Source organism: Poecilia reticulata, chromosome 8 (genome assembly GCF_904066995.2).
Source record: "Poecilia reticulata chromosome 8, P_reticulata-male-v2, whole genome shotgun sequence".
Classification (NCBI taxonomy): Eukaryota; Metazoa; Chordata; class Actinopteri; order Cyprinodontiformes; family Poeciliidae; genus Poecilia; species Poecilia reticulata.
Window position 1 is genome coordinate 16,390,096 of NC_088837.1, and position 15,462 is coordinate 16,405,557.

At 42.3% G+C, this 15,462-nt stretch overlaps 1 protein-coding gene across 4 annotated transcripts in view; it reads left to right on the forward strand.

Moving 5' to 3' along the window:
* Positions 1-15,462, forward strand: part of LOC103468816 (protein sidekick-2-like) — a 105,936-nt gene that overhangs the window by 48,749 nt on the left and 41,725 nt on the right. For 3 of the 4 annotated variants that reach the window (XM_008416144.3, XM_081610068.1, XM_017306305.2), the window contains 3 exons: positions 11,155-11,317; positions 13,988-14,094; positions 14,287-14,434. In XM_008416144.3, the coding sequence (XP_008414366.2) occupies positions 11,155-11,317; positions 13,988-14,094; positions 14,287-14,434 (418 nt within the window). The remainder of the gene's footprint in view (positions 1-11,154; positions 11,318-13,987; positions 14,095-14,286; positions 14,435-15,462) is intronic. The other variant, XM_017306307.2, reaches the window with a different exon arrangement.

Genomic DNA, 15,462 nt, shown 5'->3' on the forward strand with positions numbered 1-15,462 from the left:
AACATGACGTCGGAGAGCTCAGATCTTTGTCTGTCTGCTGGGTTAGTCCCGACTGTCCCCAAGACGATGCCTCGAGACGGACTTCCTCCTCTCTCCTCTCTCCAAGTGCTGCACCGCACAGATGTGGAAGCAGCGAAAGAGAAAGTGTGGGTGCCTGAAAGAGGTGAGCCGCGTGACCTGGAAAGAGGCTGCCGGCTTTTGTGGTTCCACTTGAAGGTGTCTCGAATCTCCACAAAGCAGGATTTTTTATTTTTTTTACTTCTGCAGGGATGATGGAGGAAAATAGAGGATGTAGGCCCCTCTTTAGAGCGCTGGAGAGGGTCAGCAAAATGACAAACCCTATTCTGTCAGTTCTCACACTCCATAGGTCTCAATTAGGAGCTGAGACTTCGTGCTCCCGTGTGCTTCTCGTTTCGCAAAGGTGACGATCCTGCTACACTCTAGACCTATGTGGAAATGAGAGAAGATGAAAACACATCCACTTCAGCCACACACTCATCAGCCTGTGATCATATAACACGTTTAACGTGGTTTTCCCAAAGAGCTCGTGTTTCTCACGTGAAATTAGACAGAGTACGCTAAATAGGTGTGGAGAAGTCGGTTTTAAAGGCTAGTCAAGCCGTTGCCACATTTTTAACAAGAATCAGGGGTTTACTCACAGCAGTACTGAAATATTTTTATTTTGTGAGATCATAGGACATGTTTGCAAATATTAATGTCTTAATCCCTAAGAGTGTTTGCAAGGTATAAACAAATTCATCCCTGGGACATGAAAGCTAAAAACGCTTGTCGAGATCCACAATTCTCTTATGTCATAGAAAGCTATGACAGTGATCTGGGCTTTCCTAGATTGAATAAAGGGATGTTATTCCTTAGCCCTAGTTAGACGTTTATAAAGTTAGCATTTTAAATGAAAAAGAAAAAAAGAATACCTGTTCATCACCGTATGGTGAGACATAAAGAAACATGCATAAAATTTATTACAGTAATCCACAAGTGTGCACTGTGAAGTCCCTGCTTAAATGTTCACATATCTGTATGTGTAGGGCATTTTATCAATATCAGTCCATGATATGTGTGTTACTTTGAAGAGCAGATTGACAAAAAGATCTCTTCTATGCAATAAGCACTTCAAAACAAATACTATACTGCTAAGTGAAAAGTAATATAATTACACCTCCTCTTACATGTTGTTCATTCTACATTTTTGCTTTAGTCAATTATGTGTAAAAAAAAACAGTGAAAATGTCATAGATAACATTATTAGAGCAGTAATATTCAATGGTATATCATTTCTGCTGCTCTTAAATAAAAGGAACATGCTATAAATGTTGGTTCTGCAGTTTTTGTCCTACACAGTGCATTTTTATCTCGCATTGTAATACCGAGATCATCTCATAAGAACCCATGCCTACATATCGATGAATCCTAGTGACCTGTTAGCAGTCGTAAAACTTTCTGAGATCCCAACGCTGGAGCCCAGTGATGAATTTCAGCAAAAGACGGTGTTTGTCTACTTCAAACCAGGTAAATAAAACATTCCCAACACTGATTGCTGTTCACGCCTGGGCCCGGCGGAAGGAAGGGGGGACGACAGGCAGGCCGTGTAGATGTAATGAAAGGAGGTAATAATTCTTTTTTTTTCTGTCAGCTGCTCCGTGCCATTAGCATTTACTGCCAGCCCCTGCCACTCAACGTTTGGCAGCCATGCACTCTGACACACTGATAAGAATCACAATCACCAGCTTTTCCACATGCATACATTATAATGGCAGGCGCCATGATACCTCGCACTTAGCGGAACGCTATTAGCATGCCATCGGCATTGCTCTCATTCAGAGGTTCAAAGAGATCAGTTGGGGAGGAAAGCAGGGATGGGACATGGCATTTTGAGTCCATGAATTTTGCCTGAGAACATTTTGCGTCTTAAACGCACACAAAAACACACAGAGATGGAAAATACACACACAAATGTGGGACAAAGGAGAACAAGTGGAACCACAGGTTTTGCTAATGTCAAGAGACAAGAGGACTCCAAATAAATACAACTCTATTTATATGTTAATGATGGGAGGGAAAGAAGATACACATTCTGTTTGGAGCAATGAGCAATTAAATCAGGACCTGTCTAATAGCTACATCTTCACAGAGCTGCCCACAGGTCCCAGGATGGACAGACAACACAGCTTCACAGGTGCATCTGATTATCTCCATCTCAGCGCACGTAAAATAAGGTTTCCCCCACCATACCATCCACTAATTAGGATCTAATTATCTAGCCTGTTGTAAACAATCACAGCAGATGGCATTACGCACAGTATTAACTCTAATGACCCAGGGCCTTGTGGAATTCACATTTCAATGCGTTTGTTTATTTTATTTATTACATTACTCTTTGCCCTACTTTCCAAATTCACTTAGGGCTATTTCAAATTCTATCGAGCCATAAGAAGAAGCTGAATGGCGCTCCTTTTACTCTGTATCTTTATTCGATTATTGCCATTTCTTTGCCTTGTGTTGCTGTCTGTATTTGATGTCAAATGAGAGCTGGATATCCCCAAGAGTAAAGTTAGAACATTCCCCTTCATCCCCCGTCTGTCCCACCTGGGAAATAACACCAATCACTAAATCAGATTGGAAGCCTGGGTCATTTCTTTTAGTGTCCGACCCATAAGTGCTATCCAAGCTTCCACATCCCTAACAATTTAATACAGCTTTGCCCTTAAAAACTCAGAAATTACCCAATCTGTCGTTGCCAAGAATGTGTTCACGACTCGCTGCTGCTCCGAAACATAAATCTTATTTGTGTGCCACAAAGTCTGACAAGAACCCCTGCTTTATCTTCCGCCAAGCTACTCTGTGACTACTCCTTGATGATTAAAGACATAACTTTCTCACATCTCGCCGCAGTTGCTCAGCTGGGGTTTCGCCACTGCTCGTCGGACAAGGCTGAGCCGGCTAGAGACTGGATGCTGCAGAGGGCGTGTAATGGTGGCTGTGGGTGTGCGAGGTCTCATTAATTGAGGCCGGGCCCTGTGCCTGTGCTCCTCTGCGAGTTGTGCTCTATGCCAGAAGCTGGACTTGCTAATTAGGCTCCTGGATATCACAGACATGTCCCTGGGTGCTCCGTACAATACACTGTTAGTGCCGGGGAGAACGAGAGAGCAGGACTGAGGGAATCATGGCACAGTTGGAAGAAGTGCAAAAAGACCGAATAAGATTGAGAGACCTCTTGGCAGAGAGCGAAGATGGAAAGGACATGGTGATTGAAAAATGCGCAAGAAGGGATGACAACTGATGAAAGGGTATGGAGAGAGTAAATGAGAACTACTGTATTGGAATAGATCACAGCCGCCAAGTAAGGCAGACTGCCACAACGTGCACAAAGGAAACTGTTATTTAGGTGGGAAAATCTTAGAAAGGATGGGAAAATCAAAATGAAAAAAAAGAGAATCTATCGAAAGGAAGATAAACGGAGCAGAGAGGTAGAGATATCTACTCAAAGGCGAAGTGTGACAAACAGTAAAGAATTCCAAACCGACCGACCGAGTGTGTGTGTGTGTGTGTGTGTGCGTGCGTGTGTGGGTGTGTGTGCGGGTGTGTGTGCGTGTTTGAGATTTTGTGTGGCTGTGAATTTGTCTGTGCTGGACTGTGTGTCCAGATAATTCAATCTGCTGCCCATTGACTGGCCTCCTGCTCCGTCTTCACTCCTAATTAAATCTCCATTTGTTGGCTGGCTGCTACAGTACTGCTTCTAATTGTGCCGCCACAGCCTCTTGCAGACACGCGGGCACACCTAAGCGTGCACCAATCCAGAGCCCCAAGGCGAGTGCGATCCCAAGCACGTCACTGCGGTACATTACACCTCAATTAATCTCATCAATTACACATCAATTAACCCATGGCAATTCACTAAATGCAGCTGGGATTCAGGCTGTTTTTCATCGGCGGGGACCCGAGGACTTTTTCTGCAACATCAAAGCACACAGAGCATCAAAAAGAAAAATATGTTTAATGACTTAACAAGAAATTCTATTTTTTCTTTTTTTTTTTTCCATCTATTCCTCTGAGTATTCAACGTCACTATATAGGACTCTATATTGCCAGTGTAAGGACAAAGAGTAATTTTAAGATCTCATATCCTTCTCTCACACAAATCTCTCCAACTCTTTCTGGGACAACCCAGGGCATTCCCTGGCAAAAACAGAAAGTTAGTCCCTGCACCAAGTCTTTGTTTTGCCCCCGGGTCTCCTTCCAGTGGGGGCTTTCTCAGAAATCCTTCAAGGGAGAGCACCCAAGAGACATTCTGTTCAGATGACTCCTTCTGAGCAGCAGCTTAACTTGGAAATCGAGCTCCTCACCTCAAAAGCTAAGCATAACCACTTTGAGGAGGAAGTTCATTTCAGATTTTTTTCCAGAATATTGTTCTTTTATACAACATCCTGGATGTTGTTCTAGATGAAGGGAGCAATTCACCTTTTTCCAGTAGAGAATCATGACTTCTGACTCTGAAGAGTTGGCTTTCATCTTTGACGGTTTCAAAACATGCTAAAAGTAAGTGTGTAGATGTCAATATACTAACTACATCATCTGCAAACAGCAAACTCGACACCTTAAGTGTTCTTAACCAGACACCTTTCTCTCCATGACTACTTGTTGAAATCCTGTTGATGAAGAAGATTAATGACAAGAAGCAACCCTGGCAGAGTCCAGCCTGCACTAAAAACACGCAAAAAAGTTGTGCGCCGATTCAGATGCCGTAAATACAGTCGGGGGAATGACGGGGATGCATTGAACTGTGATGGACAAAGGGTCTCATTCGGCATGCAGACACAGATCCATGGGCCATTTCTGTAAATGACTGTAGAAGTGTGCAGAGGCTCTACATCTCCTCTACCTGTCTTCGGGCCTGTTTGGCTTCTGCTGTAATGGGTTCCTTCACCTTGCTGCCTGTGGTTGGAGGACACCCCTCCCTCTCTTTTCATTTCCCTCTTTCCGCAACTCTTTTCCCACTTCTTAAGATCTCTTGATTTAAACCATTACACTATGCATTTTTCCTACCATCTGTTTAACTGTCACTGCTTTCATCCTCTAAATCTTCCCCTGTCCGCTGTTTCCTAATTCTTTCAGTCATGGCGGCGTCGTTTTTGACGCACTTAACGCCTATTGTACATAGGCACCTGCTGTCATAGATACAAGAAGAATACTTACAAACATGCTTGTGTTTAACATGACCTTCAGTTTACTTTGGTTATACAAGTGGTTTATATTTTGAGTGTTTTGTTAATGCCTCCATTGAAATGGCTTATTGTCTTTGCCCAAATCTGCTCATTTCAACTTCTAAAGCAGCAAATACATGACAGCGAAGAACTCATTGTTGATATGTTTTATATATTCCATTGTGCGTATTGAAAATGGAAGAATTACTTTCACCTAGTTGCTTTTGCAATGCGTCCCTGGAAACTTTATGCCATCCCCAATGGCCCTTAAGCTTTCACTAGACTATTACTGAGCCAAGGTCAGTGCCATGACAGTTGCATAACCCCCATCAGAGAGGTCTGCCATGACCCATATCACATGTTAAACACCAGTTGGAGAGACTAGATGACAACTCCACATTTACCTGGTCCACTATTGGCTAGATGGACTGAGATAATGATACAGGGAAGCTATGTGAGCATGGCCTTGTGTAGTAAAGAAAAGAAGATGGCATAGAAGATAAAGATAATTACAACACAAATGCATCCAGTGAAGGATGGAGATAGAGAGAGAGCATCACTAGAGAACCGTAATTGTTACTACAATCTGTCACTCCGCTATTGCTGTACCTCAGCGATACACTGCCAAGTGCCATCTAAGATGCTGTTACAAAGGCCGAAACACGGATAGCCGAGGTTTAAACAGAGGAAGACACAAGAAACTCCTCACCGTCGCAGCGTAGCCGGGGTTACGAGGTGAAGCACAAATAAAACAGGAGAAATAGCACAAGACAAAAGCCGAATGTGAACACAGTCTGTGTGATTGCATGCCAGCATGGTGCAACGAAGAGCACAATGGGCTTTGGTATATAAAGCTGCCCCAGTGCCTGTGGTCTTTGTCTCACAGCCATTAAAATTCTGTACATGCAGCGGGGGACCCGACTGGAGTCGTGCCACCATTCAACCTCAGCTGTCAGGTTAGAATAAGGTGTTTTTATATCTGTAGTGAATGGGTTGTGGTGGTGCAGATTGGCTGTGGAGGGCAGCTGCTCTGCACAGCAGCCACATTAAAAAGCCCCCCCAGTCCTCCTATTGCCAGTTTTTGGTCTTCTCCAGATCTGTCGGTTCTGTTTGGCTTTTTATCTGCAGTCGTAGTGCTGGAGGAGTTTAAGTCAAGAGGGACCTCCCCTTAGCGCTCCATCTGGATGCGCTGCCTTTCAGTGGGCACTGTCATGTACCTTCCAAACCAATGCCTTTTCTACATTTGTCAGTGGGATGGAGAGTGCAGCTTTTCTTCCAAGAGACTGATCTTTATTTTCTTCCTAGATCCACTTTTGTCTTTTTGTAAGAATAACTTCTAGCCTCACCTTTATGTAGCGCTGCCAAGAACGGATGAAGAGATAAGTACCTCTTGTAGTCAAAATCTATCTTGCTATTCTTGTGAGTCATAAAATGTTATGCTTTAATGAAACCAGAAAGGGACACATAGTAAGGTGTATAGCTGATTTCTGTTAAGGTAAAATAGCACTGATCCGTTCTTTGGATCAGGCCAGTAATACTAACAGAGTTTCCCCCAGAAAACGTTCTAAGTGTAGCGATAAGGGCACCAGGGCTGTCCACCAGTGGCCTATTGTATATGACCAATGTAAATATGATATAGTGAATGACATTGTTGACAATACCTATACACACAAAAATAAAATGAAAATAAATCATATAAATTATAACTTTTTGCAATTTGAAATTTTTTTAATGAAAATGACAATACTATTACTATTTAACAGTTTAATCAGAGATAAAAACGTCTAACATTTAAATTTAATATCGAAAGATGTTTGCAAATTTAATTTTCAAAAATGCACGGAATAATCTTTGTAGTTTGATTGATTGTTGTGTTATCTTTGGTAAAAATCTGATGCGATGAGTTGAATCTTTTGTTTGAAATCAGTTTCTTTGCAAATACATCTCAGCAAATAATTGTCAAATAAACTTAGCTACTGGCTCCACAAAATCTGTATTGAAACATTGTTAGTGGTAATGATGTAGGGAAGGGCCCTAAATCATATTTTGCTTAAGATCCTGTACAAATTTGGACCAACTGTGATCACATTTATAGGTAAAAAAAAAAAAAGAAATTTGAAGAACTATTATTTAAAATGGACAATAATAAGTATATTTGCTCCTTTCAGTATGCTTCAGTTTTCCTTCTTTAGTAACACGAGGTGCTTGGTGTTTTGACTTGCTAGTTGTGATTGGCTGATTTATCCTAGCGCATGCAGCAAGAAATACTCCGAATGAAAAAGACCTGGCAGTGAAGTCTGGTCTTCTACTATTCTTATAATACACTAGGACAGCCCTGCTAATAGAAATATCCCAACAATGCTGCCTGGTGACCTGTAATTGTTGGTTCCATGATCTGTGCTCATCCGGTCAGTAAATGCACCATGCCTATGTGCTATTGGATCATTCTGACTGCAACATTCTTCTCTCAACATAAAGTTTCACAGTGAAGAAAGTTCTAGGTTAGATGAAAAGGAAGTAAAGACATTTTTTTAGGAACATTGAGACAGCAAATTAATTTTTCTATAGGTGCATGCCAGTACTTCGGTTGAGATGTGAGACTTTCGGAAAATGACAGGAAGCTGAAAGTATTCTGTTAGAGTTATTGTTTTGTCCATTTAAAGAGTCTAACTCGCTCATTTAAAATGCTGAACTAGGACATTTTGGGCGTAGTTTGGACATCTCGGTTAAATTTACGATCTACTGATTCAGGAATGCTAACCATACAAATCAAGCTATATCCAGACAATCAAGCTATATCCAGACGTAAGATGTTTAGAGACAGTTTTAAATACAATTTCTGTAATCATTCTGTCTTTGTTGAAACGAAGGTAACCATTTGATTGACTGCAAAGCTGTGCAGCATCAACTGCTCTCGCATAGTATGCTTGATGTTACCTCAGCGCCTAACATAAATAATAAATAATCATCGACTGCTTAAGGCTAATGTATAGGTACAATAAATAATGAATTATTCAACAATCTTACACATGACTCTAAATAATTTATTTACTTTGAATGGATTTTATTGTAATTAGTGTTGTGGCATACCTCTACACACTTCAGCATTTTGATGTTTGTAAAAATAAAAATTAACTATGATCTGTCTTGTAAAAAAATTAATTGGATATTCTAAACTCTTTTAGCAGGGATTTTATTGGTTGAGTTACATTCGTCCAAAAGCAGTCAAGAAAAAACTACTTTTGTTATCAATACTTTTTTAACAATAAATTGGGATCAACTAAAATTATTATGAGCATATCAGACTTGGTGACTCATAACTACTTGAAAAATCCATCTTGAAATCCACAAGAAAAACCGATAACCACCAGAGTGACAGCAGCAATAGGAGTTTACATTACCCCATATTTACTATTACAGTTTTGCTCAGTTGCATGAGATCCATGAATTTAAAAGTTCACATCTACGTAAGTAAGCAAAAATTTGTCATGGATTTTTTTTTTTTCAACCTTGAAATACTCTCTTGAACTGCATATTTTTACATTTATACATTCCTTATACATGGCTGAAACATGCAAAGACAAATATTCCTGCCACTGTCACCAAAGCAGACTCTCCAACAGGCGCATCCTCTGTGAATATCAAAAACACAATGAGAGGGAGGAGAGTTGGGGCTACAGATAAGAGATTCTTCATTGGTAGCAAGTTAGTTCAGAGAGGCTAGTGTGAGGATGAATTGGCCCTGTCTTGTTTCAGCAGTGAGTACTGTTGATGGCCTGTGGTCACTTAAGCGCTCAAGGCCTCAAAAGAAATCACTTGACTTGGTTGTTTCACTCTGTGATTTTTTTTTTTTTTTTTTTCTGGACCTCCGTGAAATGAAATGAATTGCGTTTTCGTTCTGTGTTCTTTTGTAATGCTAAACATTGATTTTTCTGTCCTCTGAAATGCTTGTTCCTGAAACCCTACACTTCAGTCTAAATGTGAAACCGGTCGCAAGTGTCACACACAAGTGCCGTCCGGGGATTTATAATCAGATTTTATTTTAATTGGTCATTTGAGACAGAAAGGAATGCGATCACATGAATGGCACCATAACAGGTAACCACAGAGGAGATTAGAGTGCGCTCAGTTCCCCCGTTCCACAATCTGACATCACTAAGTCGGCATTATGCAGATTCCTTGTCTCAGGCGAGTGATATGTGTTTGAGGTTCTTGGTTTTGCACGTTCGACAACCTAATGGCGGCTTGTTGATGGAGTCGCTAAGTGCACACCGTCAGCGAGCCACCAACTCAATTGGATGTGGTCTTGTGTTGTTGCCTGTGTGTGTTTGTTCAGACAAAAGGGAGTGGTTTTTTTGGGGATTTGTGTGTGTATCAAGTCCAAATGCATTTACTACTGGATAGAATTACAGCATAGCCACCACTCCAGCAGTTTGTGTTCAGAGAGAAAAAAACAAAAAAACAAAACAAGGGATGGCTCCCTTATTATGGTTCAGCCAAGGATCAGTTTAAAGTGCCTTTTAGGTTTTATAGTGTTTGTTTTTGAGTTCTTGCAGAGGTGATAGATAGGGCAAGATGTGCCACGGAGAGGAGTATTGTTACCAAATAAAAATAGAAACTGCTTTTTAAAAACAGACATGCTTTAGTTATTTGAAGAATGTGATTGAAAGGGGAACAGGCTGCAGACAGATATCACTAGAGAAGACTGGAGTGTGTGTGTGTTATACGTTTGCACTCTGCTCACATGACCGCCTTTGGGGGAAAACAGAGGTTCACACTTATTCTTTTATTTACAGTTTCAATCAGGTTCCATTTTCTGTGTCCCCTTCCCTGCTCTGCGGGAGTGCCCTCGCATTTACCTTGCTTCGCCGCGCCACGCTCTGCATCCGCTCTCATAAATCTTGCGTTTGAACTGTGGGGGGGGGGGATGGAGAGTTAAAAAGGTACGCCGTTGACCAGCCATGACAGTGAGTTAGCTGCTGCAGCACACTTTGAACCATGCGTGCTTCAGGGCCCCAGCGGCTTGCTGCAACTATTAATACAGACTTTAATTAGCACGCCACAAACACTGGTGCAATTGGTTGAGTGTCGCCCATGGCTGGTGAGGCAGACAGATCAATAGGTCTGATCATGCCTTTTTCATCAGCTCAAATGAAAGCACTTTGTCTCCAAACTCAGCTCTGGACTTTGCGGAGCACCTTAAAGGCTTTTTTTTTTTCCTTGTGGCTAGACTGGCTGTGTGCAGCGTTGCAGATGGGGCTTGTATAATCTGGCTGCATTAGGGAACTATAAAGATAAATGAAGGGAGGTACAAAGCATAACTCATCCTGTCAGAGAGCAGGGTTTAAGACTAGGAAACTTAGTGTTTTCTAAAGCAACCCCTTCCACCATCGCCACCTCCCGTACTTTCCTAGTTCCCTACTTTCCCCTCGTCTAAATTGCCTGCATTACATTTTTTTTTTCAGATTGCTATATTTTTCTCCATCTGCTTTGTCTATTTCTGCTTCAGTCCCCTCTTCAACTCCATCTTCCTCCCCATCCCCTTTTTAGTGGTTTAGAGGTATGGAAGTGTTCATTTAAACTCCTCCTTTCAGCACAAATTGCTCCTCCACCTCTTTGCTGGCGCATTTCAATTTGAAAGGGGAAAAAGTATGATGCGTTTGCAGTGGCAATTTATTCCATGTGCTTTTTGGCAATATTTTTTGTTGACCTTCAAGTTCTTAATAAGAGCAAAAGAAAAATGGAAATGGCTCGTCCTGAGCCTTCATTTCTCGTGAGCTGCTGAAATGTGTCGTGAGTCTTCTTATTTGAGTTACTGAATCAAACATTTCATTTTTTTCTCTCCTTAACAGCCACCACCTTATTCCTCACCTTCTGTTCCATATAGTCGCACTTTTTGTTTAACTTACCTTTTTCTCCAATTGTTCTCTCCCAGTAGACGATGTTCCACCTTACTTTAAGATGGAGCCTCCTCAAACCCAGGTTCACCTGGAGGGAAACCGCCTGGTGCTGACCTGCATGGCAGAGGGCAGCTGGCCCCTCGAGTTCAAATGGATCTACAACGGCAGCGAGCTCACGCGGTTCTCCTTGGAGTACAGGTGAGGGATGTGACCTTGTGCACCAGAGCCAATGCTGTTATCATTGCTTTTTTATTTTCCTCCACCGGTTGCAATTATCTCACCACACGAGGACATTTTAACAGCGTTTAATTGTAACTAATAGCACAATTGCTCATTTTTATTCATATCCTAACCTCATTTGCATGGATTTATTCGCCACAGATTTGGTTGCATGTCTTCCTTGGAAGCCTGCACGTGGCGTTTGGGGAGTTTCAGATTTATTCCAATTTGTCTCACAACGTACTTGGCATTCTTGGATGTTGTGAGGAGATAATGCATCTTTTCACTCCTCTCCCATTCTGTTTGTCAAAACTATCATGGCGGTAATAGAACACAACGGTGCATATTTTTCATCATCATCCCATGCCGTGTGGGTGTGATTCCTTGCTCCACGGGCTGAAAGATGGTGTTTTACTGACAGGATGTTTCTTTTGGACATGTTATATTACACGTTTAAAGCCTCTTAGCACCATCATGGAGAGTTCCTCTGACACCAAAGATTGTGGCAAGAGGAAGCCTCCTTCTGCGCTAACACGGCCTCTCCCCGTGTGTCCCTGCCAGTCACAGTTGCAGTCTGCAATGAAAGTCACCTTCTTTCCAGTTCCAACCTCGCTTTCGGGACTTTATTCACAGTCTGACCAGAGCTCAAGACATGGCCAAACACTCTTAGGTGGGATTGTCTGATTGCTATCGCCGCTATCACAAAAACAGACTCACACAGCGTCCCTTCGCTGTCTTTTTCCACTCTCCCATAGATCTTCCTACCCCCACCCCTCATCTTCTTCTCTGGCCTGTCTTCCACCAGCACTTGGCTGCTCACGTGGTTTGTTCTCTGGGTCTGCCTTACAGGCCAGCCCTCTGCTTATTATTCTTCACCAGCCTTGATCAAAGAGGAGAACTGGAATCCATTTAATCAGAAAATCCAACCCCTCCGCCTGACCCCCGCCTCCCCCCCGACACATACACACACGCACACACCTCCACACCCCACGTTCAAATTAGCAGATTCGGGGATCATGGATGTGGTTCACACCTTTACAGGGCATTTTTAAGAGAGCTTTCTTGTTAAACTTACATGTTTCACAGCATCAAACATTTCTTTAGATCAGACAAAGATAACCTAAGAAAGTTCAAAAAGCAGCTATCAGATGAGCTCAATTTCTGAGGGCCAAAACGCTGCCTAAAACAACCTTGCTCTAATGTCACAGCATCTCATTTGGATTTCAGTCCAAACTTTGTCAAGGCCAGTCCAAAACTCTCATGCTGATTTTTTTGTTGTTTTAGTCAATTAGAGTTGGGTTTGTTGGCGACTTTCGGATCCTGCTGCGTACCACAAGTGGTCACAAACTGGAGGTCGGGCAATCTCCTGGTTTTCTGGTAGGGAGCAACAAGTTGTCAAGGTTCTAATGGAGCAAAGCAGCTCTAGATCATCACCCTGCCACCACGGTATTCAGTTATCAATATATATTTTTTCTGAAAGGCTCTGCTAATTTTAGATGTAACAGGACGCAGACTTGCTTAAATGTTCCACTTTGGACTTTTCAGTCCACAGATTAAGTTCCCAGAAGTGTTGAGGATTTATCAACTTATTTTCTGGAGTTAGACTGTCCTTTGTGCTTATCAGTAGTGTTTTTGGACATTGGACTCTACCATGGATCATTCTTGTATTATCACATTTTTACTATTGAATTATGAGAACCTGTGTCTGACTGAGGCAAATGATGCCTAAGGCAGTGATTTTGATTTTGCCTTTGGTTTTGTTTTGACCTTCTGGATGAAAGGTAGATTCACTGTTAGAATGATTTTGGTAGTAGTTATTCCAATATTGTGAAGGTTCCCTACTGTTTCATGTTTTCTCAGCTTCTGGACAATGGCCGTGTAACCCTCTCCAGACCCTTTCCATAATTGTACGGCTTTATATTTCATCTGATCTCGAATGTCTTTACATCAAGTGTTGTTTTCTGAGATCTTCATGCTGCCAATCAGGTTCTATTGAAGTGATTCTTAAATATGCAGACAAGGCAATAATCTGGCCTAGAAAACATTCTGAAAAAGAGAGAGGGAGGGAGAGAGTTTTCTTTGGTCATTTTGCCTGACCTTAAAATTAGCTTTGTGATCATAAACATAAAAGGTGTGACTGTAATGGAACAATAGAAAAAATACATATTTTCAAAACACTGTAAAATTAGCCTTAGAAGTCCTAATTCAGAACTAAATATTTGGGGTTTCTTTTCAGCTTCGTACACACACATTCACACACCATTTACCACTAAGGCATGTCAAGTGGGAGACAGAGCTGTGGCTGTCTGAAACACATGACAGGTGGTTGTATGATTTGATTGAACAGACTGAAGATACAGGATAACAATGGGGTTTCGTGAGTCCCGCCTGTCTGGAACTCAGCTGCGCCTGTGTCTCCTTTGTGTTGCTCCAACTGTGCTCTACACACACACATCGACAGTTCCCCGCCTTGTTTCAGAACATTTTCCTCTCACGCTCAACGCCACTTAAGCTGTATTCCAGGTGTCTTGTAAAACATCTCAATTAATTTAGTGTCCTTAGCATGGGTGATAAAACCCAAGATGACAAATGCCTTTGTTTGTCACTCTGACGATGATTAATTGCACTCGGGTTTTGTCTGCCCATTAGGTACCTGATCCCGTCGCTAGACCGATCCCATGCTGGCCACTACCGCTGCATCGTGAGGAACCGAGTGGGTGCCATAATGCAATGCAGCACTGAGGTGCAGGTTGCCTGTAAGTGATGGCTAATTTTCATACATCTGGCAGATTGAGGCGATGGAGCTGTTCTCGTGAAAGTACAGCACGTTACTGGGCTTAATTAAAGGAGAACGTTGATGGTGATTCTTTCTTCACTCCTCGTTTCCTGTGGTGTTCACATTTTCTTTTTATTTTCTCTCACTTTCATTTATTTTTTATGTCTACCAGATATGGGCGGATTTGTGGAGGGTGAGCGATCTCAAACTGTTTCCCAGGGCGAGGGAGCTCTCATCCACGCACCGCGGATACACAGTTTCCCGAGGCCCCAGATAACGTGGTTCAGAGACGGGCGCAAGATTCCCTCGAGCAGCCGCATGTGAGTCCGCATTCCACCGCAGTTTGTTTGCCGTTGGATTGAGCAGAAGTTGTGTGGGTTTGGATATGCTCGAGATGTTGGTGAATTTTCGAGCTGCTGTAGCATAATTCCTTTTTTTTTCCTTCAGAGAGCTCCAGAAGTTCAATACTGCTCGCTGATTTTCTCCTATTCCCCCTCACGCCATGAACCAAGTTTAGCAGAATAACTGATGAGTGAATGTTGGCACAAGCCTAGTGTTCATCACTGAATCACCTCTCAGTGATAAAGTGGGTTATTATATCCCCCCCTATTGACTTTGCAGGCGGAATGATTGAAGGGTAGACATGGATCAGGCAGCAGGGGAACCAATTAGACAAAATTCGACAAAAGGCCTCAATTGATGATATGATTGACTGACAGTTCTCGCCCCGGTTGGAGTTGTGAGCATGCGATTGGGTGTGTGCGTCTGTGTGAGGGGTAAGAATCTGTCAGAGGCGGAGAATACGTCAGGGGTTCGGTGTGCGACTCTTCTTATGCAGTTAGCGTCTTTTGAATTTCCACATTTTTAGATATGCAATTTTCCTGAGGCGCCACTGTAAGGTAATCACCTGAGATTAATTTTGTCATCCTGACAAATAGAGGAAGGCAGTCGACCAGTCCTCGGAAACCACCTCCTTATTTATTATTCAGCAGCCAGCTGTACTGTGTCATTGCTGTTGTGAAGACTTTTTACCCCGAGCTCTAGGCTCTTGCTCGAGGTATAGATCGGTACATGGGTTTTCTTCCTGCGGATTGTAGGCCAAACGGAAAACAAAAGGCAAGAGGGAAGGGAAAACGTAGACAAAGCTACTTTCACAAATCTTTATCCAATTCCAGAGCTGCTAAGTACACAGTTGGCTTTTACAAGCAGTAAAACACTGTGACGATGAGAGGCACTGAAAGGACACTCAGCATTTACCGCTTTCTTGCTTGCTTAGTGTCAGGCCACATTGATATTCACAGGTGTGTGTCTGCGTGCGTGTGTCTGTGTTTCCCTGCTTGTCTGTTTG